This window comes from Hippocampus guttulatus, chromosome 4 (genome assembly GCF_054856545.1).
Source record: "Hippocampus guttulatus isolate MCC_2025c chromosome 4, RoL_Hgut_1.0, whole genome shotgun sequence".
NCBI classification, from domain to species: domain Eukaryota; kingdom Metazoa; phylum Chordata; class Actinopteri; order Syngnathiformes; family Syngnathidae; genus Hippocampus; species Hippocampus guttulatus.
Window position 1 is genome coordinate 15,696,786 of NC_141264.1, and position 19,925 is coordinate 15,716,710.

At 41.3% G+C, this 19,925-nt stretch overlaps 1 protein-coding gene across 1 annotated transcript; it reads left to right on the forward strand.

The window, feature by feature from the left end:
- The first annotated feature begins 13,677 nt into the window (after positions 1 to 13,677).
- arsa (arylsulfatase A) lies at positions 13,678 to 19,634 on the forward strand. Its single transcript, XM_086109015.1, has 8 exons — positions 13,678 to 13,986; positions 15,291 to 15,531; positions 15,850 to 16,068; positions 16,151 to 16,320; positions 16,455 to 16,579; positions 16,814 to 16,941; positions 17,501 to 17,603; positions 18,783 to 19,634. Exons 1-8 carry the CDS (start codon positions 13,766 to 13,768, stop codon positions 19,076 to 19,078), a joined length of 1,503 nt encoding a protein of 500 aa, XP_085965141.1. The 5' UTR covers positions 13,678 to 13,765; the 3' UTR covers positions 19,079 to 19,634.
- The last annotated feature ends 291 nt before the right edge of the window (positions 19,635 to 19,925 follow it).

Sequence of the window (19,925 nt, forward strand, 5' to 3'; positions counted from 1 at the left end):
ACACTCAACTGAGTCACGCTGGGCCAGTCTTGAACAGACTAGACAGTATATTAAATGCCGTGTGTGTGTGTGTGTGTGTGTGTGTGTGTGTGTGTGTTGACTACCTCCTGTGTGGCTGGAAAGCAGACATGCCCATCAGCACTGGTCAGTCATTAGCCATCAGTGTGTTGGTCAGTCATTAGCCATCAGTGTGTGTGTGTGTGTGTGTGTGTATTACCTCACGGGGCAGGTTCAAAGGTCATGTGCAGATTGGCTTTGTTGGAGATGAAAGTTTGAAGAGGAAATTGGGTAAACAGGACGAAAGATCACTTTTTAAACAATGTGTAAACCCTCCCTCTCTAGGCAGAAGTGATCCACACCTGCATTAATAATTGAGTACCGTGCGGGTGCGCGTGCGTGTGTGCCTGAGAGGGATCCAAAGTTTCCTCTCCATCCGTACCGTGCAAGTTCTGTCACCCAAAAAGTCAGGAAAACGCCGCTCCTTTGTTGAGAATTTGCGAGCTCGGAATTAAGGGGATAAGGATTTGCCTCTGATAATTACCACCTCGAAGCAGTGGTGTGACATTGTTATCAGCGCAGTTACAAACTTTATATACACATGCACGCATGCAGTGTTCCCACCATCCCATAAATTGCACCCAAAACGTCATTCCTGATATTGTACCAGCACAGGACTCGATCCCAGAACCCCAACACAGGTTTATTCTTCTCACTCTCCCACCTCAGAAGGGCAATGCCTGCCATTCATGGCAATGAGCTTCCCGGCTATTTCACAGTCTGTGAATAAGCCCTCCTCTAAACCAATGTGGCCTGTAATTGAACTCCCCCTAAAAATACAAAACACAATAAATAACATAACCATGGCTGTGACGAGGGTCACCTTCAAGGAAAGTTGATTCCTGCTGGGATGGAGATTTACTTTTTTTTTTTCATTAATACTCTATTAAGCTTCATGAACTAGACTAAGTGCAGCAGACCTTCAGACCTACCATGCAAGACAATTGTCTCCAAACACCAACATGGGACATTTGGTACCAGGCCACACAAAGACACGAAAATATGTATTTTTAAATTGATCGTACTGAATCAAAACCAAAAGACTTCATCTTCTCTCAACTTTGTCATAGCAGACCACGAGATTAGTCCTCCTGAAAATACTGCAAGAGGCTCGCAAATTAAGGTTTGGCAACTCCATTCAAAATAAGCCCAGAATGCTTCTATTTCCATTATCTTATTTTGCGAACCAAAAATAAACTATGCAGGAGATTGGACAAAACTTCAGGTGTCAATTTCTCCCATTAAGAAGCCCAAATGACCAGGTTTAATGTTATCTGACATTAAATGCAAAAGAACCCACATTGAGCAGGCTAAGATAACTAAGGTCACTGCTGGTGTAGTGTAGTGGTTCACTTGCCTGACTGAAGTGTGGAAAACATGAGTTTAGCTCCCACTCAGTGAATGTGAATCGTTTCCTGTCTCAAAATGTACATTTTTATGGGGGGCTTTTTAATGCTAAATATGGTCCATGTAGCTTGCATGAAAAGTGTAGCCAATAAAGTTCATGGATTGTCACAGTTACATTAATTGGAGTTTTTCGTTTCTTGCTGAACTCATACACGGTCTGATGATATCACCAGAAGTCATGCTTACAATTGTAATAGTGGAGGTGGAGTCGGACGTTTTCAGTCTTTGCCAAGATCCTACTGCAGACTCCGGGTGCAAGACCATTTTTGTGATTTTTTTTTTCATACAGTATTTGTTATGTTAATAAATTGAGGATGTTGAATCTGAAGTCTGACCATGCACTGGAGTCATTATTCGACTATGAGGGCGTGCGTGCCCCCCCCCCGCTTTAAAAAGAAGGTTTAGTCCCACCCAGGATGGGTGTTATCAAAAACGGATGGATGGATGGAAGTAGCTACCCTGTGATGGAAAGAAGGTTTGGTCATCCTACGTTTAGGTTATTAACAATACATCTATTTGTTTTTGCTCTTAAGCGAAGCATTTGTCTTCATCCCACTTTCAAAGAATGCGCCACTGCATAACCTCTCTCTATGGAGCTCTTTGTTCAGTGTGTTGTGTCCTTTACGCCATCACGACTTCTATCCCCTGGTGGAGCTTTTCTTCCCTTTCCAGTTAGTGTGACGCTTCTATTTTGTTGACAGCAAAGGACTTGATGTACATATCCATCTGTCTCACCGGGGATCATGTAAGCCTGTGTTGTCAGAAAAGAAGAGGCCGGCATTCGCATCGTGAATAAAGAACACAATAGTAGCCTCTGTGCCCAGAAGAAAGTGTACCAGGCCCACAGCGCTCTCTGGTGATGACGCCTATTGATCATTCTTGTTTGAAAATGTTGAGCAGCAGCATATTTAGGCAGGTGTGGGCGCATTTTAAAGACGAGACGTTTCACGTGCTGACAGGACAATCAGGCTCACTGTGATCAGCAGTGATGAGATGAATATTTCTTGAGAGCGTAGCATTCCCATTCGATTTGGAGCGATGACGACGGCGATGATAGCAGTGAGGAAGTGACCTCACAAAGTACTTCAAAGCTGAGCGGAGGGCCTTCAGACTTGCCCAGGTAGAATTGAGTTGGGAGAGCAACGTATGCCGAAGTTCCGTTCCTCTGGCTGCGAAGATGGAACATGGCATAGTTCTCACTAACATACTTGTAAAGTCACAATGAGAGAAGGCGTGTGGTTTGCTCAAGAGCTGACGCCGAACTGAAATGCGACTGAATTAAGTGAAACGTAAAGAAACACGAAAACATGATAATCGGTTAGTCAAATTTAAAAAAACACATTTTAAAAATCGCGAAAATCTTGAAAAAGGTTGTGTCATTCATGAATCAATGTGCCACTGTATGCTGGAAATGGAGGACGCCCAATACCTGGATATTGTTGTCCATGTAAATGAAATCAGCTAACATACAACATGTGTTCTCAAAAACTGCATTTAGAGAGATAACAATCAGAGGGCGGCGTGGTCCAGTGGTTAGTGCGTCGACCTCACAATGCAGAGGTCGTGGGTTCGATCCTGGCTGTATGGAGTGTGCATGTTCTCCCCGGGCCTGCATGGTTTTTCTCCGGGTACTCCGATTTCCTCCCACATTCCAAAACATGCACGGCGGGCTGATTGAACACTCTAAACTGTCCCTAGGTATGAATGTGAGCGCGGATGGTTGCTCGTCTCTGTGTGCCCTGCGATTGGCTGGCAATCGGTTCGGGGTGTCCCTGCCTACTGCCCGAAGACAGCTGGGATAGACTCCAGCACCCTTGTGAGGATAAAGCGGATCAGAAAATGGATGGATGGATGGATGGATAACAATCAGACTACAATGGCTCTGGCTTAGGACTCCATTGGATTGCGCAAACTATACTCGATCCATTGGGCCTGTGAGGGTTTTATGACAAGGACAGTGCCTGTAAGATCCGTGAGACAAGCGAGAAGCTGCTTCAGCACCGCAAGACGAACAATGCGGGAAGACATTATCAAGCGTGACACAAAGAAATAGGATGTCACTCTGTGGCTACCGCATTGCTAATTGATTCAACGTATGGCAGCTGACATGCCCTGTGAAGACCTGAATAACGATTCGGTGATTTCCTGTAGCTAATAGCTCGCCATGCTAATTCCGAGTCAAGAATGCAATTAGACACTCTGAGACGCTATACTTGCTAATTCATTTACGTTCATTAAGCTGCCGGCTTCCTCGCCAAATGAATTTCATGTGATTAAGCCGAGCCGACGCCGGAAATGGTAACGAGAATGATGAGCTGCCGCTTGCCGCTCCTCGAGTCAGCGGGGACACTGACATAGCCTCGCTATGCAGCAGAGGAATTCCAATGTGGAAGTTGTACCACCAATTTAATCCTCTGCCAGAGTAAAGAACGAGAGCATTGGCAATTAAGTCACCATTCAGCGGAAAGAACAAACATTCAGCACCTCAAAGAACTATTTCGATTTAATGCCATATGTGAATTTTCATTTGGAATCACGTTTAGAGATCCGAAAGGTTACATCACAAAAGCAAAGGGAAAACGTTTCCCTCCTAATTATTAAGCACACATTCACTCGTATGATCTCCTTCAAAAGTATTGGAACAGTGAGGCAATTTTTTTTCTTTTTTTTTTTTGCTGTAGACTGGATTTGCCTGTAAAGACTATTTTTATTACAGGTGTAACCAACATAAAACCAGAGAGTTGTGTATGGCTGAAAAAAAAAACTAAGCAACCGTCGTTTCTGGAGCATAAATTTACATCGCATTACATGAACTATTTGCGTTCCTGCCAATGTGCGCGATAGCAGCGTTCACTAAACGAGCTGGAATCGATGCAAGGTTCTTTGGATAAAGTCCTGGTACAGTATATCCTCTTAATAGGATAATCCCAGTGCCCAGCATGAGCAGCAAAGTCAGCCATGTTTACCAGCAGTTGATCAAAAAAAAACCTCTCGGACTGGCAAAAACGAATCGTGAGGCTTGCTCATGCATTTTGCATTTATTACAGTACGCGCCTCTGAAGTCATTAGCGTGATCTGCTTGCACACTGTAAAAGAGCAAAGCGATGAAGCTGCTAATGAAGAGCCAGGCAATCTTGTTTACATCTTCCAGTGTGAAATATATTCTGCAAGTGTTTATCGGGGTTTGACATCATTTTGTTCCACGTGAAGAGTATAAATTGTGAATTGATTTGAATATGCTAAGAGTTTGACACTCTAAATGCATTGCTAGAGGGGTTTTAAGTTACTGTGCAACCAATACTGGAAAGAAAGCCAGACTGTGCAAAAAGTAGAGGGATGCCTCAAAGGACATGCTTGGTTAAGATTTGGAAACAATCTATATTCAGTAAGTATTAAAACAAAATAAGTTACTGCTCTTGGAAGTCCATCCATCCATCCATTTTCTGATCCGCTTTATCCTCACAAGGGTCGCGGGGGGTGCTGGAGCCAATCCCAGCTGTCTTCGGGCAGTAGGCGGGGGACATTCTGAACCACTTGCCAGCCAATCGCAGGGCACACAGAAACGAAAATCCACTTGCACTCACATGCACACTTAGATAATTTAGAGTGTTCAATCAGCCTGCCATGCATGTTCCTGGAATGTGAGAAGAAACCGGAGTACCCGGAGAAAACCCACGCAGGCATGGGGAGAACATGCAAACTCCACACAGGGAAGCCGGAGCTGGAATTGAACCCGGTACCGCTGCACTGTGAGGTCGATGCACTAACCACTAGACCACCGGTTCGCCCCGCTCTTGAAAGTCATAAAACAAAAACAGTTCAAATATAATGAGAAAGGTATAACACCAAGACTATCACAGTAAATAGTTCCTTGACTATCGCACCATGTTGTTAGTGGTTCAGTGAAAAAGGTATTCAGAACAGTGTCTGTGGCATCTCATAACTATTTCCTGAAAAGAACACCAAAGCTCTTCAATTTATTTGTGTGTGTGTGTGCGCGCGCACTCGCGCGCATATTATTGTACGCATCATCCGTTGTGTGACTACGGATTGGAAAATGAAAGAGACAATTTACTTCTAACAAGAGGCATTTGAGGTGAGTCTAGAAATTTCGAGGTGAGGAGCGGGTCTTGGGTGATGACACACTCATTGCAAATGATCAATTCTGCCAGAGCTGTTTACGGTCAGAGTGGAGCACCTGAGGACAAAGCGAATCTCAAGGTGACGATGACGATGAATTTTCACACCCAAATCCTACTTTTAGGATTGGGCCCACTTATCGGAACATGTTTAGGTAGTTTCTTTGAGGCATAAATCTACTCCTCATATTAACACACATGGGTAAACTCATTTTTCCATGGGAGCCATCGCTGTCAATTGCTCAGAAGCCGAGGCTGAGGTGGGAGTCGGTCTGAAATGGAATAAATCACTTCTGGAGCTTGGCTGTGTGCTGCAGAATGAGACTGGAGAGTAAAGCAGAGTGGCCATAAGGGCAAGTCATACCGCCTCACTTTTTAATATCACCAGGCAGGTCCAAAAGGGAAATGCTGAATGGATCACTGAATTTGATTCAATCTGGCAAAGTGTGTCAAAATGCTGAAGTGGGAGTAAGTCACAAATGTACACGTGTCCAAAGTTACTGTGGCAAAAATCAAGCAAGTCAAGTCTCGGACAACTTGAGATTTTTTAAGTCATCACTAACGTGATGAAAAGTCGAGTAAGTCGATTGGTCGATGACTTCATCGATGTTTTTTTCAGGACAGTTAAGCAAACCCCAACCGTTTTTATGGCATGGACCAGTTTCATGTAAAAACAGATTTCTGACAGTTGTCAATGCCATCGGCCTAATTGCAGATAAAACAAACTTTGAATGAGAGTAATAATAAATCAATCAATAAATAAAGAGCTCTGTTCGCATGTTGCTATCGCAGACCGCTGACAACTTCCGGTGATTTTAAATACTTTTGTTGTGAAAGTGAAACTGATAGGATGCTTCAGGTGCAGTGTACACTAACACAAAAATATATAATACTAATAACACGCACACGCACACACTTTTTTTTCCATGTCCCCTTACACCCCTCTCGATTGGCTCGGGATCGGTCTGCGGGCTACAAGTAGATCGCGATCAAAGACATATATCGCGTAGACCAGGGGTTTCCAACTCATTTTACATTGTGGGCCACATACGGCCTTGGTAGATGTCAAGTGATAGTACAAAGGCACAAACATCAACAAGTAATTGATATTGAAAAATATAGTAATGCACTTTAAGATCAAATGATATTTATAAAGAAAAGACTTTTTCAACCATTTACACATGAGCATATAATATCTAAATTTAATCCCTGCCTACACCTTACAAACTAAGGAGAGTGCTATTAAATGTGTAAAGAAAAAAGTATTCACATGTCCTTGATAGTGTCTGCTATGTTGGGTCTGTCTCAGTGAGAGATGAAGCGGCTGCTGTCTTCATCTCTGATCAAAACAATGTTGTCTTCTACTCTATCAAAGTAGTAAAGGCCGGTTCCGGCCCGCGTCTATTCTAAACCATGTGCCTTTAAATGTCATTGTTATGTCTCTTATCTGGCGGCCCGGTAGTCCAGTGGTTAGCACGTCGACTTCACAGTGCAGAGGTACCGGGTTCAATTCCAGCTCCGGCCTCCCTGTGTGGAGTTTGCATGTTCTCCCCGGGCCTGCGTGGGTTTTCTCCGGGTACTCCGGTTTCCTCCCACATTCCAAAAACATGCATGGCAGGCTGATTGAACACTCTAAAATTGTCCCTAGGTGTGAATGTGAGCGTGGATGGTTGTTCGTCTCTGTGTGCCCTGCGATTGGCTGGCAGCCGATTCAGGGTGTCCCCCGCCTACTGCCCGAAGACAGCTGGGATAGGCTCCAGCACCCCCCGCGACCCTCGTGAGGATCAAGCGGTTCGGAAAATGGATGGATGGATGTCTCTTATCTATGTGTTGCAAACCTTGGCCATTCTTTTTATCCCAAATAAATTCATACTTTTAACTAATAGCACATTACCTTGAAAAGGCAGAATTTCAAATATAAACATGGAACTCATGGAGTTCAAGTCTCAGCGATACCGAGTCAAAGTGAAGTCAAGGCTTTAGCCAAGCGAGTTAGTCTAAAAATTGGTGACTTAAGTCTGACTCGAGTCAATTCATGAGACTCGAATCCCCCATGTACAGTATACTATTGAAATAACAAACACAATGTCCATTGAACAATTTTGCGATTTCAGCTTTCCTCTGAGTTTGGAACAATGACAGCACAACAGTGCGAGCTAATAATGTCAATATTAGCCCAGCAACTCCTCAAACATTAATGAGTTCCTGGGCTTGCGTTGCTCCACTGAGGCCTGTTAAATTTCACTGCATGATTCCACTCGCTTGCTCTTCCAGCGTCTGTTGTGCCAGATAGAGCTGCCGCCGTGGTTGCCAACGCTGTCGTTGTTCCCGCGGCGCACGATCCAGACGCACAATAACTTTCATCGTAAGGACCGCTTGATCTCCACTCAAACAGTCGATGGCCACAAAATGTGCCTTGAGCAAATACCTCAGGCTGTCACTGTAGCGTAGTCAATCTCTTGCGTAAATAAAACACTTCATGCTCACTTTTGATTGACATTGTGCTTTATTTTCGTAAGATGCCCTGTGGGTACCTTAAGCAGTGCCTGCATAATTATTGCTGATTTTACAACCATTTACAAATTTGCAGAGCACCTTTTTTTTTTTTTTTTACTGTGGCTACGATATAGATGTGGTATAAAAAGTCGACACACCCGCGTTAAAAAGCTGTTTGTTTTTTTGAGGTGGGTTGTTTTTTTGTGATATAACAAAATGATACCTAGAGAAATAATTGTGAAACTTTTTCCACCATTAATGGGACTTCCAGTGTGAACAACACAATTGAGCAATTTAAAAAAAAAAAAAACATCGAGTCTTAGTATAAATAAATAACTGAAATCAATGTGGTTGCACATGTCTGTACACTCTCCTAAAATTAGGGACGTCAATACAAAAATGTCAGGAAAAGTCCACTAGAACAAGATGTACTTTGAATGTATGAGAATATAAGAATGCACTTAAAATGATGGGGTGCACACTTGTGCAACCACGTAATCACAGTTTATGTTTTCTTACACGATTGATGAGATTTTCTTTTTTTTTTTCAATTCAGTTGTACAGGTTTTAGGTCACATTAATCGTGGAGAAGTCAGATGACTCATCTTGGTCATTTTTTTTTTTTAATCACAAAAAGCTGGCATTAGAACAGGGGTGTGTGGACATTTTACATGCGTTGTATCTGCATTGACATAAATCCCAGAGCGCCGGGTAAGCAAAGTGAGAGCACCTACTATATAAAAAGAAAGACAGGAATAGATAACATCACAGATTGCTGTTGCCAGTCCAAATTGTTTGTACGGGATTAATACTAAACCCACGACTGAGTATTTTGTTCTCACATTCGATCCATATTGTGGTGACCAAAAAAAAAAAAAAAAAAACATGTCATGTCTGGGGTTTCATACAAATCATATCTGACAGCTTCCGGTTGTAACTGATAATTAAAAGCAGAATGAAAGGAGGTTTGTTGGCCCTTGTTGAAAAAAAAAAAAAAACCTTTGCTAACTCGACTTGTGATCCTTTTGCGCCCACTAGTGTTCATAGGATAGCTTGCACTTTTTTAATGCTCTTGCACACACTACTAGTCATCATGGTTTAAATCCCAGCTTTTATACTGTTAAATCAATGCCAGGCACCAAACAGCAACCAGCCCATTTGAGAAATATTCAAGAAAAAGATGAAGCACCGCTAGGATGATAAATTAGGGTTACGGCTTCACAAAAGAGTCAAACTATGTTTTAAGGCCAGGGTTGGGGTTTTAAACAAGGATTAGGGTCTAAAATCGGGGTTTAAAATTAGGTTAGGCGTTTCAAACGACAATTAAGGTGTCAGATTTGGTCTTCAAATTAAGTTTTCAAGACAACCATTTCAAACTAGAGTTATGGTTTTAAATTCTGGTTTCAAGTCATGGTTGAAGCTTCAAATTCTGGTTTCAAGATAGGTTCAGCATCTGAAACTAGAGTTATGGTTTCAAATTAGGGTTTTACACTACGGTGGCGCGAGTAACTCCCCGTGACCTTAAGCGGTGTTAAAAACGGATGGATGCATACACGAGGGTTTGGGTTTCGGGCAGGGGTAGGGTTGTCAAATTAGGCTCCAAAGATGTCTTCGGGTTTTAAACAAGAGTTTAGCTGTTAAACTGGGGGAATCATGGAAGTGTTTGGGTTTCAAACATGGGTGAAGGTGTCCCATTGGGGTTTCAAGCTTAAATCTGGGTTGATTTACAATACAATACATGCTGATTTATATAGCGCTTTCACAACAGCCGCAGCTGTAACAATTTGGGGGATGTATGATGGTGTGTCAGTTAGGATGTAACATTTTTGCCTGCAGGCTACTTCTTTCCAGCACACATTCAACTGGCCTGCAGACACACACACGCGCACACACACACAAAGCTGTGAAAGCAGATGTTAAAAACAGATCCAAAGCTACTCAAGACTTGCAAGCTCCATCAAGGGAATTACAAATCAGAAGACTCGTCAACCTATCACAGGATGCATGCACACATTGAAAGCCAAAAAGCTGCAGCTTCCAGACATGCCAAGTGATGTGTGAGTGTGCTGTGTGTGTGCGTGCGTGTTCGGTTTATTTCAGCACAGTCAGTCAAATGAGGTAGCTTCCTCTGAGATAAGGCCATTACATAAAACTGTGCACAACAGTGACCCTGAGGTTGGACAATTAAAAAAAAAAGTTAGACCAAAGTTTTGCACTTGTGTTTAAGTGAAAATACTTGCCTCCCAAGTACATGCAGTCATCTCCACATGTTCAATTAAAGCCATCGATTGGATTTTCTAAACTGCTAACGTAGAACTAATAATGATTTAAAGTTGAATGTCAAGTGCACAAAACGAAGAGCATTACAAGTTGTTACAGTTGTCAAAAAAAAACATCTAAATCCTCAATCGCACAATGCATAACATAGTAGACGAGCTAACTAAACTAGCATCGATGTTGCGGTAGACAAAACCAACCACGCAACGGATTCTGAACACGAATTGTGCACAAGACATGTTGACAGACAACATCACAATACTCACGGGCATATGTTCTTTATACTCTGCAAAACAAGAAACGTTTGTGCATTTTACACGATTGTTGCGGATTATGTGTCTTTGCGTTATGCTGCCTCCTGGTGGCCAAAACTTGCACGCCACAAGGAGATGCATAATTAATAAATCTTGACGAATAAGTCTATTTAATTACATAATGACGGTATTGCTTTATTGTACAATACTGTAGCGTAAATAAATTATCAATTAGGGCTGAATTATTATGGCCAAAATGCTAATGGTTTGTTTTGATAACTAATCCATCTCATCATGGCATCAAAAACACAAAACAAACATTTTTACTGCACTACTCTTCAGCAAAGAATGTACCGGTAATGAGTTTTCAGGGAAAAATCAAACTTCTTAATGAACAGATTGTCATTTTAGGATAAATGATGATAAAAACAATCAAATGAAGCCATGAATTAAAAACTGACCACGGGTGAAGTGAATTTGGCTGATTGCTGGTTGAGAAAGTGCTTGATTAGATATTTTGATATCAATATTTTATATTTCATCCATCCATTATCCGAACTGCTTATCCTCCTCATCAGGTTTGCGGGCGTGCTGGAGCCTTTTTTAAATGCAAATATCCCAGACAATCAGGCCCATTTAATTGTGGCAGCCCAAATCATCACAAATGTATATATTGCAGCCATATATATTGCACCCATTCTAGATCTATTTAAAATATGACCATGCATTGATATTTCATCGTTAAAAAATACACCCATTTTACATTCCACACACACAGATAATTTAATTTTCCATTATTTTCTCTGGGGAAAAATTACTGACACTGCGACCGTAAAGCTTCCACTGTAAAAGAAAAAAAACTGTGAATAACACACACAACTGACTACTAAGGACCCAAGTGAGAAATAAAAGTGCTCGCGCCATTTCATCAATGGGTATACAGTGTCTCATTTTAATACACTCCTTTCACAGTCTCTCTCTCACATACACAAACACACACAAAATTAGAAGCTGAATGTAGGTCAGTCCTGCAGAGAAATGTGAAAGTGAATAGTAAATCAAAACTATCATCAGATGTTACAGAACCCGCCCCCCCCTCCACACCAGCCCCCAAAGCTAAACTGCAGTTGTGAGGGAGAAGCACACAAACACTGATGCCATTTTTTTATGCCTCACACTTCAAGCTGAGAGTTAACGCTTGCCACGTTAAAACATGATGAATTTCAAGTTTAAGGTGATAGGTTTTATGTTTTAACGGTAGGCTGTCACATTGTCAGGTGATAGTTTTCACATTATAATGTGAGAAATTTCAAGTTTTATACAATACAATACAATATATCTATATAGCACTTTCACAACAGCTGCAGCTGTAACAAAGCGCTTTACAGAACAGTTGACATAAAATAACAAAATAGGTTAATACAACACAACTCCGTCAGATAAGACATAAGATAAGAAACCGTTATTTGTCGCACAATGGAAAAATTCCCAATTTACAGCAGCAAAATTATGAAAGGGCGATGTAGACATATGTACAGTGTACATGTACAGTGATGCAATTGTAACCACTATTCCTGAACCAGAAAGAACTCCTTTGTTTTGTTTTGTCAAATATGGAAGTTAAATTTATCATGTTTCAATGACAAATGATAAATTATGTTTTAATGTGATATTGACATTTTTTTTTTGCTTTGTTTTTCTGGTGTGGTCGCAATAAAGCTTCCAGACACTGACCTGCTGTGCGTTTTAAATGAAGGCGGTGTCTCCTGTCTTCCTCCCACAACCTCCTCCTCTTTCCAATCTCTACCTGTCCACCTCAAAGGGTGGCAATGGATGGCTCGGAATAGATAAATGGATAAATAGACGCGCTAGCAGAGTGTCGTCTTCACTGAAATCAACAGTGACGTCCTCTTCTGCGACCCATTTATTTCTGCTCATGTTGGCATAATGGAGCGAGTGCAGGGTCCAATTATGGTGACAAAGCCAAGGTTACCACAGAGGACATGTCGGGGAGGGGGGGGGGGGGGGGTTGATATGGAACCACCACACACTGGAATTTAAGATTTTTGTTTAAGTAGTGCCATGTCTTGGCAAATTAAAAATAGGGCACTAGGATTGAAGGAGGATGGGTGTCTAATCTTAAGGTCTGCACCGTGGAAAGGTTAGGGCTCCAGAGTAGGGTTTCAAGCGAGGGATAGGGATTCAAACTAGAATTAGAGTAGTGTTCGGGCTTTTCATTAGGCTTTCAATATAGGGTCGAGGGTTTCAAATATGGGTTTGGGAGTCAAATTTTAGTGAGTATTTGCGGGTCCGTCATCTGTCCGCGACATGGGTAGTACCCTGCCGTCATCGTCTCTCCGCTCTTAGTCATATAATAATTGTCCTACATCCCCATCCGTCCTCATTCTTTTAAAGCGCTTCCGTCCCGGAACGCCCATATTAGGGCTTCAAATTGGGGTTAGGGTTGAAAATTAAGGTTTCAATCAAGGTTTGGGGCTTTAGATTTGTGTTTTCAAGACAGAGGGATTCAGGAATCAAAGTAGGATTCAGTTTTCACAAAAGGGGTTCAAAACAGATTGAGGGTGTTAAATCGGGGTTTAAATTAAAAATTCCCCCAAAATTGTACGTTTCAGAGAGAGTGTTTCAATAAAGGCTTGGGGTTTTCACCAAGGGTTAGAGTGTCAAATTAGAATCCGAGTCATGGTTAGGGTTTGGAAGTTGGGTGTCAAGACAGGTTAGTGTAAAGTAAATGCTTAATTAATCAAAGTAAATGCTTAATTAGAAAAATAATAAGCACCATCCTATCACTCCCCGAACCGAACACACTGTCTAATTTCCATTACAAAACAAAAATGCCCCCCATCCCCAAATAATAATAAAATACACATTAATGTTTAATGTTAATCTTATTAGATGATATTCGAAGACAAAGAAATACAGTGTGATAAATGAATCCATTGGATTTTGATTTTGTAGTCCGAACAAGACGATGACGATGGACTACATTGCGCATATGTGTGTACGTCACAAAGACGCGACACTGCGTCGGCAAACAGGCCGTTTGTTTTGGTTCCGCTTCTGGTCGGAGTCCGATTTCATTTGAGGACTTTCTTCTGTCATGTGACGAGCCTCAGAATGGAATTTACCCGCCTGGTGTTTGTGACCTTGTTATGCCTTTGTACACACGCAACATCGCTGCCCAATTTCGTTGTGATCTTTGCCGATGATGTGGGTTTTGGGGACTTGGGGTGTTACGGACACCCCAGCTCGCTTACACCGAATCTGGATCGACTTGCAGCGGAGGGACTCCGCTTTACGGACTTCTACAGCACCAGTCCCGTCTGCAGTCCGTCCAGGTCAATGTGACACATTGTTCTCTATTAACACAAACTACACTTATTTTATTTCCTTAACATTCTGCTGCCGCTTGTGGGAATAAAGCAACAGAAGGTCATCGGCAACTGTGTCATTCTTTATACACCGACGAGAATATTGTGTTATTGTTATTGCTATTTCTATTTAGTCACGAAGTGGATAAATAAATGTACTGTAATTGTGTAAATGTCATACGTTTAACCTGTTTTCATAATTGTTTTTTAATTAATAACGCATATTTACACAATTAAAGAGCGGAAGGAATACAATACAATACATCCTGATTTATATTGCGCTTTCACAAAACAACTGCAGCTTTAACAAAGAAGCGCTTAATAAAACAGTTAACAAAGTAAAATAATAAACACAACACATAACAGAAAACACGGGACAGCAGTGCAATCCTAACCACTTTTCCCTCATAGGCTTTGTTGTATGAGATGAAAGAGGAGAGAATAAAGTTTCCTTTCACCAGTGGCTCAGAGCTCAACATGTGCACACGTCGGCTAACAGTAAAGAATAAACACTGTAATACAAAATGTGTGTTGTAATTGTGTAGGACATTAAAATGCGTCTTCATTACATATTTCTTTAATTATTCAGTAATTACAGGTAATTGCATTTTTTCAATTAATTAAAAAAATTATAGTATTGTGTTTTTATATTACTTTAGTAACCAATTATTAACTGGTGGAAAATAAGTATCATGATGAATAATTCAAAGTTTAATAAAATAATTCAAAAGCAAAATATTAGATTTAATTTTATTGTTAACTTGATTACATTGTGATTATTATTATTATTAATGATTTTAGGATTGTAAACGTACACATATACTGTTAATGCTTTTAATGCAAACAATCAAACAATCACAATACACAACTGTAATATTTTATAATTTTAAAAAATACTTTTTTTTTATTATTTTGAAGGCCTGTCGGGACAAAATAAAAAACCCACAACATCAGAACTTTTTTTGTGGTTAATGAAACACACTTAACTCATTCAGGACCAGCCAATTCTAGACCAAGTCTGAAAAGACGTTTAAAAACGTCTTTGGGAGTGAATGAGTTAAAAATGTGATCGCAGTTGCTTACCGGTATTTTATCTCTCATACTTAGATTAGATATCCTTTATTAGTATACTTGTTTTTGAATTAAGTTGTACGGCTTATAGCTCACGTTAATGGTGGACAAGGTTTCTTGGTCTCATTTATTTACATCACAAAAACTTGGCATCTAAACAGGGGTGTGTAGGCTTTTTATATTCACCGCTGTCCGTGCAGGGCGTCGCTGCTGACTGGTCGCTATCAGACCCGCTCGGGTATTTACCCTGGAGTTCTGTATCCCGGTTCCATCGGCGGACTACCGCTCAACGAATCCACCATCGCCGAGGTGCTGAAGCCTTTGGGCTACGCCACGGCTGCCGTGGGGAAGTGGCACCTGGGATTCGGGCCGAATGGAATGTTCCTTCCAACCAAGCAGGGCTTCGACGAGTACCTTGGCATACCGTACTCACACGACATGGTCAGTGCTGCAAAATGTATTGAAGCCAGTGTGACTGAAAATTTTCCGGTAAACTTCCATAGGAAGTTAAAATAGGGAATTTTTGAAATAATTAGCGAACTATAACATTTTGTTTTGTCTTAAAACAGACATCCATGTAAAAATAATACAATTAAAAATGTATTTCAGTTTATTTGAGAACAAGATTGGCTACATTATTTAGCAGAAGAGTACTTTTTTTCGAATGACCACGTTTTTTTCAATCAATCAATTCTTTCAGTGAAGAACAAAATCTTGTAAAAGATTGTGACATATTATCCATGTTGCTTCCCCCCGTAGGGTCCGTGTCACAACCTGACCTGCTTCCCTCCGGACGTTAAATGCTTTGGGCAGTGCGACGTGGGCACCGTTCTGGTCCCGCTGATGCACAATGAAGTCATCAAGGAGCAGCCCGTGAACTTCCTGGATCTGGAACGGGCATACAGTGACTTCGCCACTAGCTTTATCACCACCTCGGCCAAGAAAAAGAGACCCTTTTTCCTCTACTATCCGTCCCACGTAGGCAGCCAACGACATACGGTAGCTTTTTACGTTGACTTTTTTTAACGCGTTTTACATGTTTTTCTGTGTCTCGCACCAGCACACCCATTACCCCCAGTATGCTGGCGAGGGGGCTGCCGGAAAGACATCAAGAGGCCCATTCGGAGACTCTCTGCTGGAGTTTGACAACACTGTTGGAAACCTGCTTGCCACCTTGGAGGAGAGCGGAGTGATTAACAATACGCTGGTGTTTTTCACGGCAGACAACGGGTCGGGAATTCACACACACACACGCACACACACACACACACGCACATACACACACAAACGCAGATACACGTTTTTAAAATTGCCACCAAAACTGTCATAGTTTGCAACTTTTCCCTCAATTTTGTTTGTGTCAGGCCTTCGCTGATGCGCATGTCCCGCGGCGGCAACGCCGGAACTCTGAGATGCGGCAAAGGCACCACGTACGAGGGCGGCATGAGAGAACCCGCCATCGCCTTCTGGCCAGGCACCATCAAGCCAGGTTTGCTGCAATAACCCCGCGACGTTCCTTCAATACAATCCAAATAGCGCTGCCAAGAGATGTTGTGGCGCGACAACACTTAAGTTGGGCAGCTCTAAATTTGGACTTATCTGACTGTGAATGCCCTTTTTATTAAAGGAACAGTTGCTTATAACCCAGGAAGCACAATTTAGAGTTGATTCACTGTACTACATATAGCCTGAGTACAGCTATCTGTTCCTTTATTGTATTCAGGTGTAACATGTGAGCTGGCCAGCACTCTGGACATCCTGCCCACCATCGCTAGGTTTGCAGGAGCAAAATCGCCCCCAGTTGAGCTGGATGGTGTTGATATGACTGAAATCCTGATCAATCATGGAAAGGTAAAACTCTTAAAACATAATCAAAGTCCACCTGTTTTTGTCCATCTCAGGGAGCAGACATTTTGCCACTTGCCTTCAACTAAAAATGACATTAATGTTGCTCAGGTAACACCCAATCATGGGTCAGCTTCATAAAAATGTTGATGAGAAGAAAAAGTAACATTAAAAAATATCCAGCCATCCATTATGAGTCGCTTATCCTCGCGAGGCTTGCGGGCAATATTAAAAATATGTCATGGTAATCTTCCAAGAAAAAGGTGACACGTTTTTCAAGTAAAAGAAAGAAAAAAATCTGTTACAGTCTTACTGTGAAAAAAAGACATCTTAAAAGTGAGAATGAAAAACGTAATAAAATAAATAATGCCAATGCAAGAAAATATGGTCTAAAATATGTCAATACTGTACAGGTATCAATTTGACAAGAAAAAGTCATTTATCCTGGAAAAAAAGTTGATATCATAGAATGAAGAATTTTTTTAACACTTGAAATTGCATTCAAGAATACCTTGAAAGCCATGTGTTGATGTTATTTATTTTTTTTGTCAACTTTGATTTGCAGAGTAAGAGGGAGGCTATGATGTTCTACCCTACTGACCCCAGTGAAAAGTTGGGCCTCTTCGCGCTCCGACTTGGAAAGTACAAGGCACACTTCTTCACACGAGGTGAGCTTCATATCATCAGTGCAGCGAGAATACTGGACCCAGGCTCCCCATTACGAACCCCAAACTCCAAATTTATGTTCATATAAGCATAGAAACTTTATATATGTATATTATGTTTCTGGCAACCATGACAACCTCATTTTAAAGCAATTGTTGACAAACCTTGATGCCAGGCGCAATTTTAAAGAAGCAAAAAAAAAAAAATTGCCTCATCCAGTTACTAAGATGGTAAGTGACGCATAACTCCAAAATGTGCACATCTTCCGGTAATGAACAACACATTCATTTTTTCCTGTTTAGTAATCAGACTACAGATTTATGTTAAGCAGGTTTGTCAGTATCTGCTGAATGCAATTTATAAAGGTCACATGTAATCTAACTTTCTTTTAAAATTAAGTCACCAGTAAAGTAATTCGGTTAATTTTGAAAGAGAGTAACCTGTATATGGTAATTGTAAAGTTATTTTTTCAAAATACCATATTTTCATGCCTCATAAGGTTATTTAGCCCCTTCTGGCTATGAGCCCAGGAGGTTTGTATGCCTTTTTGTTGAATCAATTGTCTTCATAACTTTTGTCTTTCTTTTATTGTTTCGTAATGCCATTTGTATGTACAGTATATGTTTCATGTCTGTGTTTGTGACCAGTTCTAATGGCTTTGTTACAGCTGCAGCGGTTGTTGAGGTTCTAAAAAAAATAAAGCTGTGTTGTATTGTATTCCCTGTAGCGTGGCTCTATCTAGTGGATGCATAGTGCAACTGCAGCTACTATTGTAACTTCGATTCTATGTGCCTTATAATGCAGTGTGCCCTCCATATGAAAACAGTTTTAAAATAGGCCATTCATTGAAGGGGTGTCTTATAATCCGAAGCACCTTATAGGTCAGAAAATACGGTAAGTGTGGAAACACTGGCCACAGCAATTGGAGTGCAGACGAGAAGTCTAGTTCAAACAGGCTGAACGGAACTAAACCTGATATTATATAGAGTCGAAAATGAAATAAATATTTTCTTCGGCTTTCATGAACCCCTGTTGGAGAGCATGTTTGAACAATTGAACCACTCTGCATTCGGACAGGGTCTATTTCAAAACGACATGTAATTTTCCAAGCCCCTTCGGCAACCACAACCATCTTTCCCCTTACCCTACTCGTATTCCTCATCGTTGTTCCCATCCACCAGGTTCAACCTTAAGCAGCACCACCCCCGACAAAGAATGTTCAGTGTTCGCCGTCCTTACCACTCACGATCCGCCGCTGCTCTTCGACCTGGAGGCGGACCCCTCGGAGCATTACCCGCTAGTGCCGGGCGGCGAGACGGATATCCCGGCGCTGCTGGAGAGAATCAAGAAAGTCAAGGAGCGTTTTGAAGCCTCCATGTTGTTTGGAGAGAGTCAAATCGGGAAAGGAAGCGACCTGCAGCTGGAGCCTTGCTGCAGTCCGCAGTGCAGACCGAAACCTCATTGCTGTCAATGCTGACGTCTCGTAACAAAAGTATTGCAAATATCCATGAAGGCGTACAATTATCTTTGTTCATTGCGGTATTTCTGTTGACTCTTAATATTGCACTGTTTCTATGTCATGTTTCTAATACTACAAATACCACCAATAGTATGCAGGCTCCCTATCATGGTACGTGAAAGAAAAACAAATCACAGAATTAGATGTTCAAACCGTGCATGTTACCGACTTTCTTTGTTTTAACACATTTGGTAAGTACAGTTCAGTTGGATTTAACATTTAATGAAAATATGATTTGTTTTAAAATTGATTCAGGTACATTTTTAGGTAACATGGTTAAGTATTTTTTGAGGTTGTACTTGAGTCGAAAAGTTATAGAAGCAGTGGTTTAAGTCACGTTTTAATTCACTACCACAACAGTGATAAAACAATACCAATGTGCTGGCTAAATGTTTATTTTATTTTATTTTTGCCTGTGTAGATTCTCAGTCATGAAGTCAAGAGTTATAATTTTAAGAAAATAAAAGTCATGCTATTCAAACAAATCTGATTACGAATAAAAAATCAAATGCTACATGAAGAGAATAAAGTTATTGCACATTTTGAGAAGAAAATAATAGTACGGTGGTTCCGTGTGAGGCGGGCCGGTAGTCCAGTGGTTAGCACGTCGGCTTCACAGTGCAGAGGTTCCGGGTTCGATTCCAGCTCCGGCCTCCCTGTGTGGAGTTTGCATTTTCTCCCCGGGCCTGCGTGGGATTTCTCCGGGTGCTCCGGTTTCCTCCCACATTCCAAAAACATGCATGTCAGGCTGATTGGACACTCTAAATTGTCCCTAGGTGTGAGTGTGGGCGTGGATGGTTGTTCG